General features: G+C 44.6%; 1 protein-coding gene across 12 annotated transcripts in view; it reads left to right on the top strand.

The window, feature by feature from the left end:
* Positions 1 to 20,210, top strand: part of tmem269 (transmembrane protein 269) — a 199,267-nt gene that overhangs the window by 46,662 nt on the left and 132,395 nt on the right. For 6 of the 12 annotated variants that reach the window (XM_070860096.1, XM_070860091.1, XM_070860092.1 and 3 more), the window contains one exon: positions 19,483 to 19,541. In XM_070860096.1, the coding sequence (XP_070716197.1) occupies positions 19,517 to 19,541 (25 nt within the window). In that variant the 5' untranslated portion in view covers positions 19,483 to 19,516. Of the gene's footprint in view, positions 1 to 19,482; positions 19,542 to 20,210 lie in introns of those variants that run through there. The other 6 variants (XR_011587616.1, XM_070860093.1, XM_070860090.1 and 3 more) reach the window with 2 other exon arrangements.

The following is a 20,210-nucleotide window of genomic DNA, read 5'->3' as shown; positions in this document are numbered from 1 at the left end:
ACTTGGATATACATTTGAAGTGCTGAAACCTACAAGCTGGAAAGTGGGATTAGGCTGGATAGCTCTTTTTTGCTGACATGATGGGCCAAATGGCCTCCTGTGCTGTAAATTTCTATGCTTCTATAAGGGACTTCAATAATGTGGAAAGGTGAGAAGCTGGGATTGTTTTCCTTGGAGCCGAAGTGAATAAGGGGGGATTTAATGGAGATGCTCAAAATTATGAGGGGTTTTGATAAGAGTATATCGGGAGAAACTGTTTTCACTGACAGATGAATCAGTAAACAGAGGACAGATTTAAGATAATTGGCACAAGAAGGGGAGATGAGGGAACAAATTACGTGGCAAGTTATGATCTGGAATACACTGCCTGAAAGGGTTGTGGAAGAAGATTCAATGCAGGTTGAACCTCCCTTATCTGGAGCCCTCAAAACCTGGCCTGTTCTGGATAAGGGATTTTTCTGGATGAGCGGTGGTCACGTTAAATTGGATGGTACAGGTACTGAGCAAGGGGATATCTGGACTGACTGGCTTGGGGCTGGGAGTGTGGCAGAGATCATGGAGGCGGGTGGATGGATCGCGGGGTCAGGCCAGCGATTGCGGGAGTCGGCAACGAGGAAGGACTTTAATCTATTCATGTCTGCACATGCACCACCCGGTAGCCGGGACTGGTTCTGGATAAGGGAGGTTCAACCTGTAGTAACTTTCAAAAGGAAATTGGATAAATTCTTAAAAGAAACATTTGTAGTGCTACGGGGGGGGGGGGGGGGGGGGGGGAGGGGGGGGGGGAGGGGAGGGGGGAGCAGGGAGCAGGGGAGTGGGACTAATTGGATAGCTCTTTCAAAAAGTCAGCACAGGCATGATGGGCTGAATGGCCGGTTATATATGATTCTGAGATTTATTGTTTGTGTTCATCAAGTACTTCCTATTAAAGTATAGCTTTTGATGTTTTTGTGATCAATTGTTTTGACAGACTTTGATTTTATTTCAGTCATTGCATTGTTAAATTTTGTAAACTCAAGCGGTGCCATTTATCCCTCAACTTTTATACCTCGTCTTGGAAGAGCTGTGTCATAATAACTTCTAATTTATATTTAACTGGCATCAACAATTACAATTTGTATTTTTATACCTCCTTTAACATAGAAACATAGAAAATAGGTGCAGGAGTAGGCCATTCGGCCCTTCTAGCCTGCACCGCCATTCAATGAGTTCATGGCTGAACATGCAACTTCAGTACCCGATTCCTGCTTTCTCGCCATACCCCTCGATCCCCCTAGTAGTAAGGACTTCATCTAACTCCTTTTTGAATATATTTAGTGAATTGGCCTCAACAACTTTCTGTGGTAGAGAATTCCACAGGTTCACCACTCTCAGTGAAGAAGTTCCTCCTCATCTCGGTCCTAAATGGCTTACCCCTTATCCTTAGACTGTGTCCCCTGGTTCTGGACTTCCCCCAACATTGGGAACATTCTTCCTGCATCTAACCTGTCTAACCCTGTCAGAATTTTAAACGTTTCTATGAGGTCCCCTTTCATTCTTCTGAACTCCAGTGAATACAAGCCCAGTTGATCCAGTCTTTCTTTCTTGAAAGGTCAGTCCTGCCATCCCGGGAATCAGTCTGGTGAACCTTTGCTGCACTCCCTCAATAGCAAGAATGTCCTTCCTCAGGTTAGGAGACCAAAACTGTACACAATACTCCAGGTGTGGCCTCACCAAGGCCCTGTACAACTGTAGCAACAACTCCCTGCCCCTGTACTCGAATCCCCTCGCTATGAAGGCCAACATGCCATTTGCTTTCTTAACCGCCTGCTGCACCTGCATGCCAACCTTCAAAGACTGATGTACCATGACACCCAGGTCTCTTTGCACCTCCCTTTTTCCTAATCTGTCACCATTCAGATAATAGTCTGTCTGTTTTTACCACCAAAGTGAATAACCTCACATTTATCCACATTATACTTCATCTGCCATGAATTTGCCCACTCACCTAACCTATCCAAGTCACTCTGCAGCCTCATAGCATCCTCCTTGCAGCTCACACTGCCACCCAACTTGGTGTCATCTGCAAATTTGGAGATACTACATTTAATCCCCTCATCCAAATCATTAATGTACAATGTAAACAGCTGGGGCCCCAGCACAGAACCTTGCAGTACCTCACTAGTCACTGCCTGCCATTTTGAAAAGTCCCCATTTACTCCTACTCTTTGCTTCCTGTCTGCCAACCAGTTCTCAATCCATGTCAGCACACTACCACCAATCCCATGTGCTTTAACTTTGCACATTAATCTCTTGTGTGGGACCTTGTCGAACGCCTTCTGAAAGTCCAAATATACCACATCAACTGGTTCTCCCTTGTCCACTCTACTGGAAACATCCTCAAAAAATTCCAGAAGATTTGTCAAGCATGATTTCCCTTTCACAAATCCATGCTGACTTGGACCTATCATGTCACCTCTTTCCAAATGCACTGCTATGACATCCTTAATAATTGACTCCATCATTTTACCCACTACTGATGTCAGGCTGACCGGTCTATAATTCCCTGTTATCTCTCTCCCTTTTTTTTTTTTAAAAAGTGGGGTTACATTGGCTACCCTCCACTCCATAGGAACTGATCCAGAGTCAATGGAATGTTGGAAAATGATCGTCAATGCATCCACTATTTCCAAGGCCACCTCCTTAAGTACTCTGGCATGCAGTCCATCAGGCCCTGGGGATTAATCGGCCTTCAATCCCATCAATTTCCCCAACACAATTTCCCGACTAATAAGGATTTCCCTCAGTTCCTTCTCCTTACTAGACCCTCCGACCCCTTTTATATCCGGAAGGTTGTTTGTGTCCTCCTTAGTGAATACCGAACCAAAGTTCTTGTTCAATTGGTCTGCCATTTCTTTGTTCCCCGTTATGACTTCCCCTGATTCTGACTGCAGGGGACCTACGTTTTTCTTTACTAACCTTTTTCTCTTTATATATCTATAGAAACTTTTGCAATTCGTCTTAATGTTCCCTGCAAGCTTCTTCTCGTACTCCATTTTCCCTGCCCTAATCAAACCCTTTGTCGTCCTCTGCTGAGTTCTAAATTTCTCCCAGTCCCTGGGTTCGCTGCTATTTCTGGCCAATTTGTATGCCACTTCCTTGGCTTTAATACTATCACTGATTTCCCTTGATAGCCACGGTTGAGCCACCTTCCCTTTTTTTATTTTTAAACCAGACAGGAATGTACAATTGTTGTAGTTCATCCATGCGGTCTCTAAATGTCTGCCATTGCCCATCCACAGTCAACCCCTTAAATATCATTCGCCAATCTATCCTAGCCAATTCATGCCTCATACCTTCAAAGTTACCCTTCTTTAAGTTCTGGACCATGGTCTCTGAATTAACTGTTTCATTCTCCATCCTAATGCAGAATTCCACCATATTATGGTCACTCTTCCCCAAGGAGCCCCTCTCAGCGAGATTGCTAATTAATCCTCTCTCATTACACAACACCCAGTCTAAGATGGCCTCCCCCCTAGTTGGTTCTTTGACATATTGGTCTAAAAAAACCATCCCTTATGCACTCCAGGAAATCCTCCTTCACTGTATTGCTTCCAGTTTGGTTAGCCCAATCTATGTGCATATTAAAGTCACCCATTATAATTGCATGCACCCCTAATTTCCTGTTTGATGCCCTCCCCAACATCACTACTACTGTTAGGGGGAGTTGTGTACAGACCTCCCAATGTTTTTTGCCCTTTGGTGTTCTGCAGCTCTACCCATATGGATTCCACATCATCCAAGCTAATGTCCTTCCTAGCTATTGTCTTAATCTCCTCCTTACCCAGCAATGCTACCCCACCTCCTTTTCCTTTTATTCTATCCTTCCTGAATGTTGAATACCCCTGGATGTTGAGTTCCCAGCCCTGATCATCCTGGAGCCACGTCTCCGTAATCCCAATCACATCATATTTGTTAACATCTATTTGCACAGTTAATTCATCCACCTTATTGCGGATACTCCTTGCATTAAGACACAAAGCCTTCAGGCTTGTTTTTTTAACCCCCCCTTTGTCCTTTTAGAATTTTGCTGTACAGTGGCCCTTTTTGTTCTTTGCCTTGGGTTTCTCTGCCCTCCACTTTTCCTCATCTCCTTTCTGTCTTTTGCTTTTGCCTCCTTTTTGTTTCCCTCTGTCTCCCTGCATTAGTTCCCATCCCCCTGCCATATTAGTTTAAATCCTCCCCAACAGCACTAGCAAACACTCCCCCTAGGACGTTGGTTCCGGTCCTGCCCAGGTGCAGACCGTCCGGTTTGTACTGGTCCCACCTCTCTCAGAACCGGTCCCAATGCCCCAGGAATTTGAATCCCTCCCTGCTGCACCACTGCTCAAGCCACGTATTCATCTGCACTATCCTGCGATTCCTACTCTGACTATCACGTGGCACTGGTAGCAATCCCGAGATTACTACTTTTGAGGTCCTACTTTTAAATTTAGCTCCTTAAATTCGTTTCGTAGGACCTCATCCCTTTTTTTTTTTAAAACCTATGTCGTTGGTACCAATGTGCACCACGACAACTGGCTGATCTCCCTCCCTTTTTAGAATGTCCTGCACCCGCTCCGAGACATCCTTGACCCTTGCACCAGGGAGGCAATATACCATCCTGGAGTCTCGGTTGCGGCCGCAGAAACGCCTATCTATTCCCCATGCAATTGAATCCCCAATCACTCTCGCTCTCCCACTCTTTTTTCTGCCCTCCTGTGCAACAGAGCCAGCCACGGTGCCATGAGCTTAGATGCTGCTGCCCTCCCCTGATGAGTCATCCCCCACAACAGTACCCAAAGCAGTGTATCTGTTTTGCAGGAGGATGACCACAGGGGACCCCTGCACTACCTTCCTTGCACTGCTCTTCCTGTTGGTCTTCCATTCCCTATCTGGCTGTGGACCCTTTCCCTGCGGTACGACCAACTCGCTACACGTGCTACTCACGTCATTCTCAGCATCGTGGATGCTCCAGAGTGAATCCACCCTCGGCTCCAACTCCGCAACGCGGTCCGTCAGGAGCTGGAGGAGGATACACTTCCCACACACGTAGTCGTCAGGGACACTGGAGTCGTCCCCGAGTTCCCACATGGTACAGGAGGAGCATAACACCTGACCGAGCTCTCCCGCCATGACTTAACCCTTGGATAGGCAACAACAATGTTAAAGTTTACTCACTGTTATAGAAGAGAAAAAAGAAAAGCTACTCACCAATCACCAGCCAATCACTTACCTCCTTGGCTGTGATGTCACCTTTTGATTTCTTTCTACTTCTTTTTTGCCTTCTCTCCCCGCTGCAGCTGCACAGGTATGCCTCTCGCTGCTGCCACTGAGCCTTTATAGGCCTCACCAACGCCAGGAACTCCCGCCGCCTCTCGCAGCCGCTGAGCCTTTATAGGCCTCACCAACGCCAGGAACTCCCGCCTCTCGGACTGCTGCCGCTGAGCCTTTATAGGCCTCACCAACGCCAGGAACTCCTGCCTCTCGGACTGCCGCCGCCTCTCACTGCCGCTGAGCCTTTATAGGCCTCACCAACGCCAGGAACTCCCGCCTCTCGGACTGCTGCCGCTGAGCCTTTATAGGCCTCACCAACGCCAGGAACTCCTGCCTCTCGGACTGCTGCCGCCTCTCGCTGCCGCTGAGCCTTTATAGGCCTCACCAACGCCAGGAACTCCCGCCTCTCGGACTGAACATAGTAACAGGCCTGCGATCGATGAGGGGGGAGGAGGAGGAATACAAGGCCCACGATCAGGAGGAGGAGGAGGTGTTAATACAGATTCTTTTTCCCTCAATCTGTTTCAGCGAATACACTGACACACGAACACCTTGCCTTTTCTGTAAAGGACCTTTTTTGAAGATTCTCTGGCCGGGACTTGTCAAGACAAAGGAATACTCAATCAGAGCCTGCTGACCTTCCCCTGGACAAGCTCCTTTTCAGCACGAAAAGCACAGTAGATATACATTTTCAAAACAGAACACATTTGATTAGCACTTGGTCTATCCAATCCCTTTCTGCGCCTCTTCTTCCCCCCCCCCCCCCCCCCCCCGGAGTACATCCAATGGCAGGCAAGAAAGCCTCCCAATTAGGGCTGGTGTCAGGTAGGTTAGTTATAACTTTGCTACACTGTCTTCCCTTATCAGTAAAGAACCCAATTAGTTTCTCTTACTCCTTATCGGTAGAAGCTATTACTTTTCCCTTCCTATCTAGGATTGCTTGCTTGCTTTGTGCTGCCTTGGGCTTTCTCATGACCCATGTCTAACCTCAACTTCAACTCTTGGTAACCCCTTTTTTTTCTGTTGATTCTGCATTTGTCTGCGTCTTGACCATTTCTTTAGCTATTTTCCCATGATTCCCTATCTCCATCCTTTGGCCACCTTCTCTAGCCATCTACCACTTTCGCAACCCTTTTACACATTCTCATTCCCCCCCTTTATCATTCCATGATAACCCTGGTGCTTATTCCAGGAGTATCGCGTTCAGCCGTGCACATTCTCTTTCCTGATCCTCCTTGTTTGTGAGTCCGCCTCGAACCTCTTCAAGGTCTTATCAATGTCTGTTTAGGTTCTTGCATCGTATCCTGTCGGAATATTATTGAATTGATAACTTCTGGAGCCTTGGTACAAGGCTGAAGAGAAGCCTTTTACCTCCTTATGGGCCAGTGCAGGAACCAGCACTTTAACCCTTGTCCCACTGGTACCCCTAATGCCAAATTTTTCTCTTGCATTTCCCCCCTTTTGGCCCTTGGCTATACGCCAAGCTGGCCATATTTCCCAATAACTATCTCCCCATCGGCAAGTTCCAGATAGGTTCGTTCACCTGGGTGGCCATCTCCCAAGCTTCGGGACCTCCTGAAACCTTCACACACAATTATATAAGGCAAGTCCTTCCTGTAGGACTGCTTAAATTTTCATCCCTTATGGCCTTAATCATAGTGCGTGCCCTGACTTATCGTTTGGCCTGTTTAATTCGTGCACATGTTAATCCCATCATGACCATCAGAACCAGACCCTGTATTACTACAAGTACATGTGATATTATTCTTATCCATGGGTGAATTTGAATATTAAGTCCAATGTTCCACAGCTTTGAGTACCAGGGCTGATCAGCCAGCATTGCGATCGTGTCTCTGTAAGTTGTCTATTTCTTCCATCAGCTGGACATACTGTCGTCTTTGATTCTGGATTCCTTGCACCAAACGTAATTGTTCCTCATTTAGTTCCGGTATCTGTTTGCCTTGCGGTTCCCATACTGCCTCTTCATACCCTTCTCTGAGGGTATCCGTGATTGTTCTGTCGATTTCTGTTGTCTCAGGATGTATATGATATCCGTCTATGTCTATTTCTCCCTTGGGTCTGAAGCAGAAGTTAGGAGTAATGAGGACACTGGGTGACTCCTCCCTTGGTCTTAATGGTTAAGTTGGCTGCCCCCGTGCTCACGCATCACTCTCCATTCCCTTGCGGGGCAGCGATGGTCTCAAGATCGTGTTCGAGAGGAGTGATACTCAGCATGCATCCGTTTGTTTGGTGGAATCTGCAATCATCATTCGTCATTCGTGGCGTACCTCGACATAAAACCACTTGGTTAATTTTATAGCAGTCAGTTATATCAATGTCTTTGGTACGATTGTTAATTTTAATCACCCGTCTGGCAGGCTGATGGTAACGTAACAGAGTTTGGTTTCTCACTTCACCAATATTATCGATTTGATCTAAGGGGTCTCCCTTTGTTGCATCATACTGTGGTATGGACAACATAAATCCGATCATATTCATCCGCCCAGTAATACATCTGAATTTCGGCACCCATGTGTGACTATTCCTTCGTACCTCGCATGTGTTCATTTTTTTTTATCTAGAGTCCAATTGTTAAGTATGCTGTTCGGAATCCAATCTGGTATGTCTCCATTCTGGAGTTGCTCCAAATTATGTTGTACCTCACTTAATATCCAGGCCCCATAGGGAGCAAACTATCTCAGCCTGTAATCGTTTACTTATATCTTTTCCCCATTGCGTGGATCAATTTTATTGTCTTGGCCTTTCGGCAATGTATGGGCCACTTGTAACAGTTCCCCTTCCGCGCCATCTACCAACCGCGCTTGTAGGGCTTGGTTATCCAAGTCCTTCCCGACTAAACCATTCAAGACTACGCCATTAATTTGTTAACCCGGTCGTATATTGCCTACAGGCCTATGGAATTCATTGTCATAACCCGTGCCTAGTGTTTCCAGTATTCCCCTTTTTTTTTTTTCGACCTTGCCCTGTTCCATTTCTGACATTAAATCTCAGGATAGTGGGTTCCGGGCCTTCGAGGATCAGTTGTGCCAGGTTCTGGTATAGACTTATGGGGCCCAAGTTTCCACATGATTTGCGCCTGATTTTTAGGAGCAACTGGTGGAGAACGGACTATCTTAGAAATTGCAATTCTCCAGATTTCTTTTTCTGCAGTTCTAGTCAGGTAGAACAGTTCTACTTTGGAACAGAATTTTTTCTTCAAAAGGGGGTGTGTCCGGCCCCTGACGCCTGATTTCAAAGTTTCCACGGTGAAAACGTACTCCAAACTAACTTAGAATGGAGCAAGTGAAGATTTTTGTAGAAGTGAAAAAACCTGTTCTACACATTAAAAAATCAGGCGCAGGTTACAAATTAGGCGTCCAGAACGAGGTGGGGTGGGGGCAAGGGAAGTCATTAAATTCTACAATAAATCCTTATTTATACTTCTACAAATATTATACAAATAAATCCAACCTGAATAAACATTTATAAGCAAAGATTAAATAAACCATCTTCCTACCTGTGTGAAAGTGCTTCAGGCACGGAGAATGCTGCAGTCAGCCGGAGGCGCCCGTTCTTCCCGCAGTGGGGTGGGGAGGAGGCGCCTGTTCTTCCTGCGGGGGAGGGGGGGAGGGGGGAAGGAGACGGTGAGAAGGCTGCAAGTACTGATGTGCTGATGGCAATGTGCTTTTATTAAAAAATGTTCAAAAATTAAACGGCTACAAAAATGGCCGAGTGCCAATGTTTCCTTCACACTGCGCGTGCGCGAACGCTCCAACACGCACGCACAACGTTGCCGGCAGGAAAAAAACTAATTTAAATAGTACCCTCCCACTTACAAAACCGTCGTGAGTGTCGGCTCCGCCCCCCTGGGCGCCACGCCAAACAGACAAGGAGCTGCAGAACGCTCCAGAATTGCGAGGTTTTTTCCGGCGCCGTTTTAGGCGCGAAAAATGGGTGCCCAGCTCGGAGGGGCGCCTGTTTTTTATCGTGGAAACTTGAGCCCATAGTTTCATTCCCACAGAAGGTAGGAAAAATTATATCCATTAGGTTTAGGATAAGCAGTCGCTGACTCACCCCAAATTATATCCTTTCTTTAGATTCTTTTATTACTAGCCCCCCTTTTTAGGTTGTATTCCTTGTTTGCGCTGCACATGATCAATACCGGCTTCTCCGTGTTATAACCGTGTCACGCTTCAGGACATACACCTTTATATTCCAGAGACCTCCCTTGGTCTTTATTTTATCCCACTGGCCAGTTTCCCTAAACATCCTGGGGTCCCACCCCCTTTTTGCTCTGATTTCTTCCCACCCATCTGTTCTTGCAGGGTGGATTTGGCTGCTTGTTTGCAGCCTTGTCCGCCCAGGCATGAGCTTGTAGAACTGAAATTCCGTCCAGTTGGATTTCTGCGCCCTTCCCCTTTTGGTCCTATGAACTTGCTCCTGTCCTCTGAATATACTGGCGCCCATGGCATCGGCAGCCTGCTGCATTACAACCTTACTTAATACACTATACATAGCCATGCATTAAAATAAGTTCTGTCCTTGCTCCAGTCCTTGGCTGCTGGGTTGCATATTTCAACAGTCAAATTAAACAAAGCTAGTTCATGTAGTTGTCTTTTCTGCATGTGCTATATCTCTCGTAGTCCATCTGTATTATCCAGTGCCTGCGTGGGCCTCATGGTCCCCAGTATCCTGAGTCTCCAGAGTCGAAGTAGCCGCTGCGGTCCCATCTCAGTGAGTGTTTTATCTGCAAATTTTAAACAGATAGCCTGGTCGTCACCAGGTGTTAGGTTCTGGTCTACTCATCTTTCATCCATGCATGTTGCGGTCACTCTGAAATCGGAGGTAAAGTTAGGTTGGGTTTGTAGACTACACTTGCCCACCGTGGGGTACATTGTTTCGATTGCCATAGGTGATGGTGCTATGGCTGCACACTGCACTATCCGTCTGGCCCCGTTTTTAAAAAGAAAATCTCTTCCAGCTTATTTATCTTAGCTTTTAACTCTTGAATTTGTTTTGTTTGAGTATCTTTTATTTGTATCAGGCGAGTATTATTACATAGGCTAGTTCTGTATTTTTATTCTGACTATCGCACCATTTCCTCTGTTAGGTGAGTTTTTTTTATTCTATTAAGAAATCCAAATTAATAATGTCCAGTATAAAACAGCTGTCAATGGAAAGGGTTAACTCCTTTACAGGTTTGTAAGAAAGCCTGCTGTCATTACGTGACTTCACGTAATCATCCGAAAAATTATTTTTTTAAAGTCTTTGTGCCTTCAAAACTTGCTTTAGAAATTAGGAATCCGTTTTAAAAAAAAAAGCAGAAATCATTAGTAAAGCCGTCATAATAAAAGTCTTCTCATCAGGAAAGACGGCATTTTAGAGTAAACTCCAAGGTTTTCATAACTTCTTATTGCCAAAGATTTTTGATTTTAAAACGAGACCACACATTTTTAATAGCTATTTTGTTTACTGAAATCCAATTTTCTCACGCTGTGTACATTCAAACATTTCGTTTTATTTTACGGTCCCATTCACTGGGCAAATCTTGTGTTTTATTTCTCTCTCGGCACAAAATCTAAACATCCGTGCCAGTTCCATTTTCTATAATAATTTTAAAATTCAGTAAGATTCTCTAATTCCTAGTTTTTTTTTCTGTGCTGAGTTCGCATAGCTTAGATCTTTTCTCCTCGTTATTTTCAAAACCCTCCTGTTTTAGACTGTTTGGGACTTTTCTTGATAAACAACGTCCATTTTGGAAATCTTTCAAACTGGAGTGAAACTTTCTCATAATTTAAAATCATTATCACTGTAGAGTGTCTTTTACCTCTTCCAATTTTTTTTCCTTTTCCTAATTAAACCAATTTCACAGCAAATATCAGCTAGTATTTCATAAGTTATGTCCTTTTCCATCTCAGAACACTTTTTTTCCTTTCAGCGCCTATTTAGTACGTTATGTTTTTTTTTAAGATCTCCTTTCTTCAAATAAGGTTTTGTATTTTACACACAGGGCTTGTGTCTCGGTAAATTTGTTAATTTAAAATCATCAGACTATCGAAGACACTTTTTCTTTCAAATTCGTTCAATTTGTTTTATTTCAAGGTTGCGTCTTTTTTTTTCCCATCTTTTCCATAACTAGAGGGGAGTCTGGCACGTAGGCTGAGAGGGCTGCTTTTTGTTATCTCCATTGTTCCAGTTTCAAGGTCGTTACAATGTCTCTTCTAAACTGCTAAAGCTTGCTGCTGTTAACATTTTTCAAAAGTCCCTTTTACACCTTTGTGGATAGCTCGCCACTCGCCCAGGAGTTTGACCTGATCCCTGAAGGTATTTCTAGATTGTTTCCAAACCTTTTAGTTTTATATCTCCTTTTTTCTTTAAGAGATCAGATTTAATTTAATTTAATTTTTTTTTGAATCCACCTCCAGTATTTTGCTGTGCCTTCTCTAATATCTCAAAATCCCATTTCAATCTTTATTTAAAACTTTTTTTTGAGCTAGAAGCTTTTTTAAAAGGCAATCTTTATCTCATTCCGAGACTAAATTTATGTTTTTCAACCCAATGTAATCAATCATTGCATGTTTTTTTCGACAAATAAGTGAGCGTGTCAAATAAATTCTTTTTTTTTCAACCACCGGGACCATGTATTTTTTATCTTTTACTCAACAAACCTATCCTTTGTGCATTTCCTAGCTCCGTAACTTATCATCTGAATAAATCCACACCTGCGTTTCTAACTTAAAATGTCTTAACTTCCCACATACAGGACAACACTACAAAGGGTTGAAAAAACTTTCACTCTGTTTGGAGAAGTGGGTGGAGCTAAAATAAGCAAACAGCTGCTTCACTCATCCAAACAGGCATTTTAAAAAAACATGAAAATTCATTCCACAGTCAAAAAATCACACAAGTACACTCATTCAAAAACAGACATACACAAAAGTCTCTCTTCATTCAACAACGCTTATTTAAATTTTTTCTTTGGCCGGCTCTCTTTTTGGATCCATGATTGCCCAATTTTATCCTTACACAGTTCCTTGCGTCGCCCCGCGATTTAGTTCTACACTTCCTCGCGTCGCCCCGCGGTTTAGTTCTACACAATTTCCCTTTTCTTCCGTGTCGCCCGCGGCTTTCCTATTCGTGTCGCCGCGCGATTGTCTATTTCCCTATCCTCTGCGTCGCCGCGCGGTTCTCGTATTCGCATCGCTGCGTGATTTAAGTCCAATCAGCGCCTAGACAGACTAAGTGATATAGAAAGTCGACGTCGTACATGACTTGGACACTTATTTCCTAAGTTAAAAGGTATTCGCCAGATTGACCTGGATCTCGTTCAGACACTACCTGAGAACCAGCGAGTGGCCAAACTTTCCTCAGACTTTTGGAACTGAAGGAAACTGAAGTGGTATTTTAAAGGGTACTCACTCCACTGGCCACTTTCCTCCCGTCTCGTCCAAGGCTAGTCTGGCTCTTAATTTGCAAGCTTTCGGCAGCCGTCTGTTGAGATCCCACTTCTGACACCAAGGGCCCAAGTTTCCACATGATAAAAAAAACGGGCGCCGCTCCGAGCTGGGCGCCCGTTTTTCACGCCTAAAACGGTGCCGGGAAAAAAAACGAGATTTTGGAGCATTCTGCAGCTCCTTGTCTGCTTGGCGCGGCGCCCAATGGGGGGGCGGAGCCTACACTCGCGCCGATTTTGTAAGTGGGAGGGGGCGACCTCCACCTTTTGCCATTGGGAAATGGCTGCTCAATTTGAGGCTTCCTGCAGCCTTCTCTCTTTCCCGCCAGCCGTCTGGAACAGCTCCATTTTTCCCCCCCCCCCCCCCCAAACCGCGTTCGGTAGGCTGGCTCCTGCCCACGTTCGGTCGGCGCTCTCCCTCCCGCGTTCGTCGGCTTCCTCCCCCCCCCCCCCCCCGCACGTTCGTCGGCTCCCTTACCTCCTTCTCCCCCGCCCGCGTTCGGTCGGCTCCCTCCTTTCTCTTTTCTCTCCCCCCCCCCCCCCCCGCGCGTTCGGTCGGCTCCCTCATTTTGTGAGGCTTGCTGCACCATTCTTCCTGGCTGAAGCACTTTCACACAGGTAGGAAGATGGTTTATTTAATCTTTTCTTTACTTATAAATGTTTATTCAGGTTGGATTTATTTGTATAAGTATAAATAAGGATTTATTGTAGAATTTAATGAGTTCCCTTCCCCACCCACCCCCCCCCCCCCCCCCCCCCCCCAACCTCGTTCTGGACGCCTGATTTGTAACCTGTGCCTGATTTTTTAATGTGTAGAACAGGTTTTTTCAGTTCTACAAAAATCTTCACTTGCTCCATTCTACTTTAGTTTGGAGTACATTTTCACTGTGAAAACTTTTAAATCAGGCGTCAGTGGCCGGACACGCCCCCTTTTGAAGAAAAAATTCTGTTCTAAAGTAGAACTGTTCTACCTGACTAGAACTGCAGAAAAAAAAATGTGGAGAATTGCAAATTCTAAGATAGTCCGTTCTCCACCAGTTGCTGCTAAAAATCAGGCGCAAATCATGTGGAAACTTGGGCCCCAAATGTTAATACGGATTCTTTTTCCCTCAATCTGTTTCAGCGAATACACTGACACACGAACACCTTGCCTTTTCTGTAAAGGACCTTTATTGAAGATTCTCCGGCCGGGACTTGTCAAGACAAAGGAACACTCAATCAGAGCCTGTTTACCTTCCCCTGGACAAGCTCCTTTTCAGCGCGAAAAGCACAGTAGATATACATTTTCAAAACTGAACACATTTGATTAGCACTTGGTCTATCCAATCCCTTTCTGCTTCCCCCCCCCCCCCCCCCGAGTACGTCTAATGGCAGACAAGAAAGTCTCCCAATTAGGGCTGGTGTCAGGTAGGTTAGTTATAGCTTTGCTGCACTGTCTTCCCTTATCAGTAAAGAACCCAATTAGTTTCTCTTCCTCATCAGTAGAAGCTATTGCTTTTCCCTTCCTATCTAGGATTGCTTTCCTTCTTTGTGCTGCCTTGGGCTTTCTCATGACCTGTGTCTAACCTCAACTTCAACTCTTGGTAACCCCTTTTTTTTCTGTTGATTCTGCATCTTGACATTTCTTTAGCTATTTTCCCATGATTCCCTATCTCCATCCTTTTGCCACATTCTCTAGCCATCTACCACTTTCGCAACCCTTTTACACATTCTCATTGGAGGAGGAAGGCCCGCGATCGGGGGGGGGAGAGGAGCAGTAAGAGACCAGTGATTGAGGGCGGGGGGAGGAGGAGTAAGAGGCCTGCAATCTGGGTGGGTTGAAGAAAGTGGCCAGCGTTCAGGGATGGGTGGGGTGGAAAGGAGGTGGGAAGTGATGAGGCCCGCTTGATGGGGTCGGATGAGGCTGGCAATCAGGGCTGTGGATAGAGGCCAAAGCCTTGAAAGGTCAGGGTGAGCACTCCTGCTCCTGGCCCACAAGGAATGCTGGAAAAGACACTTGGCTTGAGGAGCTGGCAGCTCCCACCTCTCTCGCTCTCAAATTTCCTGAATAGATTTAAAATTTGTTCAGAATGTCAAGGATATTTACAAACTTAGTCCACCTTCCATTTAGTTATAATTTCAGTGCATGTCAGTCTGTTTAAAAACTTAACTTCTAGGCCATGCACAAAATTACTGGAATAGGATTATTTTTCCAAACTGTATACTTGATTGTTTAGAAACCATCTAGTTTGAGTTTGGAGTGTTTGATTCAGCACCTCCCCATGCACTTTATTAGTTGATACCAGTTCTGCAGGTCTCATGGCTACAGAAAAGGCAACAGAGGCTCATTGTCCTCTTCTGGCATTAGCCACCAGGGTGCAACACAACTTCTTTGGGCTGGCTTCAGGATTGCAGTCATCCAACTTGGCAGTAACTGGATGACTAATGTGTCAGTTGCTCAAGTGACTTCACCCCCACTAGCATAGCTTCTACATATTTCATAGTAAATGCATTAGTCAGCACATCTCCAAGATCCAGAGATTTAATTAAAATTTTGTTTTAGTTCCATTATTCCTTATGGAGTTAGTTACAGAACAGCAGTTCCAAACAACTTGGAACAAAGCAGGCTCCTTCCAGTCTTCAGTAACCTTGTTGGTGATATCTATCACTGCTCATGAGGAAAACCTTAATATTGTTAAGTACCAGGAATTGGTACACTGAGTATAAGGCTGTGGAGGTAGCGGCTGTTCTCAAAGTGGACACTGAATTCCCCTATCTTAGGACTGGAAAGGTTAAAAAGCTTTCAAAAAGGGTCCTGGGACCAACCGCAGATTTGATGCACATTCCATGGCAATATAACAGCCGAGGTTAAATTTGGTGCATTCCTATGTTTCAGCAGAGATTCCATCTTGTGGATTTATCCTCTAGTTAAATGTTAGCTCACCTTGGAAGCTGTTGTGATTGGGAATCACAGTTGCATGGAAGAACCTTCTGCACTCTGCCTTGGATAAGGCCTTTTATCTCCCTCCTACCCCCCGTCGCCCACCAGCACATTCAATGGTGCCAGGCACAGCAAATCCCATCTTTGGGGTGAAACTCCAATACCTTCTCAGGAGGAGCTGAAGCTGATAAACCCTTTCTATGCAACTCATGTCCCAGATGGGTATGACCTACCATGCTCATTAAATTAAACCCGTCCACAAGCAGTACACCTAGTTAAGACGTGGCATGTCACATATTTTGCTGTTGGAGAGACCAACTGTAGACCCAATGTAGATGGTAAGATGTTTGCTTTTGTCAGTAGTCAGCTTTGGATGTTTTAGAGATGGGTGGTATTCTAACGTCCCAAGGTTTTTTTTCTACTGTTTTGTGGCTCAGGATTTCTTGAGCTTTGAGTACAGGTATCTGCAAAAGAAAGGGCAGCAGCTTGCATTCTCACCCGAGCAAATTGAAAATATTCGGAGAAAGTGTTGTGAAAGGAATCTGGTTTCTCTCTTCCTTTTGTTGCCAAGGCTGTTCCAACATGGGACTTGAGCGTGGTTAAGTACATTGCCTTGCGCTAAACATCAATAAGACTAAGGTCCTCCACCAGTCTGTCCTCTCCGCACAGCATTGTTCCCCCCTCCCCCAGTGCACCAGTGCAACCTTCGGCCGGCTGAGGAAAAGTGTTTGAAGACCAGGCCCTCAAAACTGTTTCGTCTACAAGGGCTGTTGTAATACCTGGGCTTCTGTATGGCTGAGACGTGGACCATGTACAGCAGATATCTCCAGTCGCTGGAGAAATACCACCAACTATGTCTCCAAGATCCTACAAATCCCCTGGGAGGACAGACGTGCCAAAGTTGGCGTCCTCGACCAGGCCAACATCCCCAGCATTGAAGCCCTGACCGCGCTCGATCAGCTCTGCTGGGCAGGCCACACTTCGCATGCCAGACACGAGATTCCCAAAGCAAGCGCTCTACTTTGAACTCCTTTCATGGCAAACGAGCCAAAGGTGGGCAGAGGAAACATTTCATGGACACCCTCAAAGCCTCCCTGATAAAGTGCAACATCCCCACTGACACCTGGGAGTCCCTGGCCAAAGACCGCCCTAAATGGAGGAAGTGCATCCGGGAGGGCGCTGAGCTCCACGAGTCTCGTCGCCGAGAGCATGCAGAAATCAAGCGCAGACAGCAGAAAGAGCGTGCGGCAAACCAGTCCCACCCATCCTTTCCCTCAACCACTATCTGTCCCACCTGTGACACAGACTGTGGTTCTTGTATTGGACTGTCAGCCACCTAAGAACTAGTGTTCAGAGTGAAAGCAAGTCTTCCTCAATTCTGAGGGACTGCCTATGATGATGATGAAGTACATTGATTTCAGAATAGTTTGAATCCATGGTTCATGTGATTGCCAGCTTTTGTCATTTAAAAGAGCTACTTGCTCTTTCAGCATTTAGATTTGAACTTCATGCGTTGGTGAAGCTGCCATAATTATCCTGGCATTTGGATGTGGCACACAGATCATGTCTGACATTGTACTAGCCATAGACCTACTGCCTTGTCTACTGGGCATGTCCGCATATGATCAAGGGTCTTTGATGACACACAAACTAATACGAATTTCACTGATTATGATATGATGCATTCCTCTGCTGTGGCCACAAACTAGTTTCATTTTGGACTTGAGTGAAACGAGTGATATATAACCTGCAACCACTTCTTAAAGGTGCACGTCTACTTGTCCCCCTATCTTTTATTTTTGTTTTCTTAAAATTGGAAAGAGAAGGTAATTTTTTTTTTTAAAGTCCACTTTTTCTGCACCAAGTAGCCTATGTTACAAGACAACTCGCCAAATCAGCACCATGCCCTACAGATGAAGGAACAGTCTTAAATGAGTGGGAAGATCACTGCAAGAATAGCTAATGTACAACTATCTCCTCTTCTTTTTCCACTGCGGCGCCCGCCGCCCCCCCCACCAGAAAAGAAATCTGGGGCCACTATTGCACAAGCGGCAATATCGCTAGTCGTGTGACTAGTAGTTGCCTGCGACGGTTCCTGAGTTAAATACCAAATTACACACTAGACAAATGACAGTATCGTTAATGTTTGTTTTTAATACAGGAAACGTACAAGACTCACTACTTATACTCTATAGTTACTCAATAGAAAAGAAGTATAAGACTCACTACTTATACTCTCTTTAACTCTGCAGAAAGGTGGTCCAAAGGGTGTTCCTTCCTGCTCCAAATACTAACTCTGTTCAACTCTGCAAACAAGGTGTCCCTTGTCAACATACTCATAGTTACCCAATACATCCCGGGTGATCAATCTGGTCCTGACACTGTTCCTTCAAGGGTCGCTCCCTGGTCCCTGCTTCTATCGAGTGTTGGTCCCAGGTTCTCGCTCTGGACTGTCCCAACATGTCCATTTTTATACCTTTTTTTGTCCCTTTGTTAGCTGTATAGGTTGTTACTAATTGCCTGCTTGCTTCTACAAGATAGATATTCTGCTGTTATCTCAACTTGTCTCTCCTCCAAAAGTTATTACCAAGTTGGGAGTCTCCCTTCCCGTGTGCGACCATTCATTTGATTCCTGGAATCTTATCACCCCCCTGCTGTGGCCACAGCTGGTCCTGTGATGGTGGGTAACTCCCTCCTGTCCGTTGGTCTTCAGTCTGTTATTCCTGGCCTGACATTTTGTTCGGTCATTAGCAATTGCTGGATCTTTGTTAATTGGCATTTGGCTTTATTATCCCATGACTTTTCCTGATGGTTACAACTCTACCTCGTCCCTTATCTCATTGACCCTGAGGTTAACGCCTGCTTGTTTTTTGTGCAAGAGCTTTAGTTTTTTTAGACCCCAGGTCTGAACTAACTTCTTAATCCTTTGATATTTCCACACCACCACCATTGAAATGCCCTATATTGCAAGAAGCTACTTTGTTAGCTCATTTCCAGCCGGAGCAGTACATTTCAATAATTTCAATTGCTTTTACATTTTGTATCGCTTCATGCCAATGGTAAGCCAAAAAGTACTAGAGAGGGTACAGAGGAGATTTACGAGTATGTTGCCTGGACTGGAGAATTTTAGCTATGAGGAAAGATTGGATAGGCTGGGTTTGTTTTCTTTGGAACAGAGGAGGCTGAGGGAGACCTTATTGAGGTGTATAAAAATTATGAGGGACCTAGATACAGTGGATAAGACTGACCTATTTCCCTTAGAGGTCAAGAACCAAGGGGCATAGATTTAAAGTAATTGATAGCAGGTTTTGAGGGGAAATGGGGGTCTAGAACTCACTGCCTGAAAGGGTGGTAGAGGCAGAATCCCTCACCACTTTTTTAAAAAGTGCTTGGATGTACACTTGAAGTGCTGTAACCTACAGGGCTACGGACCGAGAGCTGGAAAGTGGGATTAGGCTGGATAGCTTTGTCAGCCAGCGCAAACATGATGGACTGAAATGGCCTCCTTCCGTGCTGTAAATTTCTGAGATTTCTGAATGCAGTACTGATTGTATGTTGGTGGTATATGAACAGTGTTACAGCCTACAAACCTAAAAGTAACCTAAATGAGTTGAACAAAATAAACACTCAAATCTAAGCCACAAATATATATTGCCTAATTTTCAGATCTAATTTTATTTTTGAATTTCATCCCAATTTAATATGGTTCAGCTCCATTCAGAAAAAATAAGTATTAGATCTATAATTGTATGTCAATTAGTGAATTGATTCCTAATGTTACTGTTTTTGTTTTTGTCTTTTTTCTGTCTTTCAGCAGAAGATTAACCTATTTTCCAAGTTAAGACAAGATGTTTATACTGAACCCCCCTTCCAGTAAGTACATATTACCAGTCACTTAAATCTGCCAGTTGAAATAAGTAAAACACAAACTTTTCATTGCTGCTTCTTAGTTTTCTTAAAACCCCATTTCTCTTCAGTTATTTTCATTTTAGCTGTCTCCCTTGCCCACCAACTAAAACCTTTCTCTCCACCCCAACCAACCTGTTACCCCTAACTCTTTTGCAGAAAATTGTTCAAAAGTTTAAATGGTAAATCTTGTTTTCTAGTATTAAAACATACTGTAAGAGTACAGATGATGCTACTGAAAAAAAATGATAATCCATTAAATTAAGTGATTGATTACAATAAAATACTATTACCAGCAAACATTTCTACTATCTGAAAAGCTAAATAATCAGCATTTTATACATGGCTGCCAGAAGGACTTGAAGTGGTGATATCAGTATGTTAGGAGCAAGCACAGGACCAAACTCAAAATCAGAACCTCGCAATAATTGGTTTAACTAAACGTGGCCAGGATTGAATTTTTGCCTTTAAACAATTCTGTTCCTTTTGAGTAAAATGGTATTTGATTTTAGTTGCTTCACAACAGTCCCAGAACGAATCCCATGACAGTTAGGTATATTTGGTGCCAAGCGTATGAGTGCTTTTTGCTGAGTGAGAACCTGGAAGGAGCTATCCAGAGTCTATAGAAAACTGCTG

Source organism: Pristiophorus japonicus, chromosome 18 (assembly GCF_044704955.1).
Source record: "Pristiophorus japonicus isolate sPriJap1 chromosome 18, sPriJap1.hap1, whole genome shotgun sequence".
In the NCBI taxonomy this organism is placed as follows: domain Eukaryota; kingdom Metazoa; phylum Chordata; class Chondrichthyes; family Pristiophoridae; genus Pristiophorus; species Pristiophorus japonicus.
Note: the sequence above shows the minus strand (reverse complement) of the source record. Positions and strands in the feature narration are given on the sequence as shown.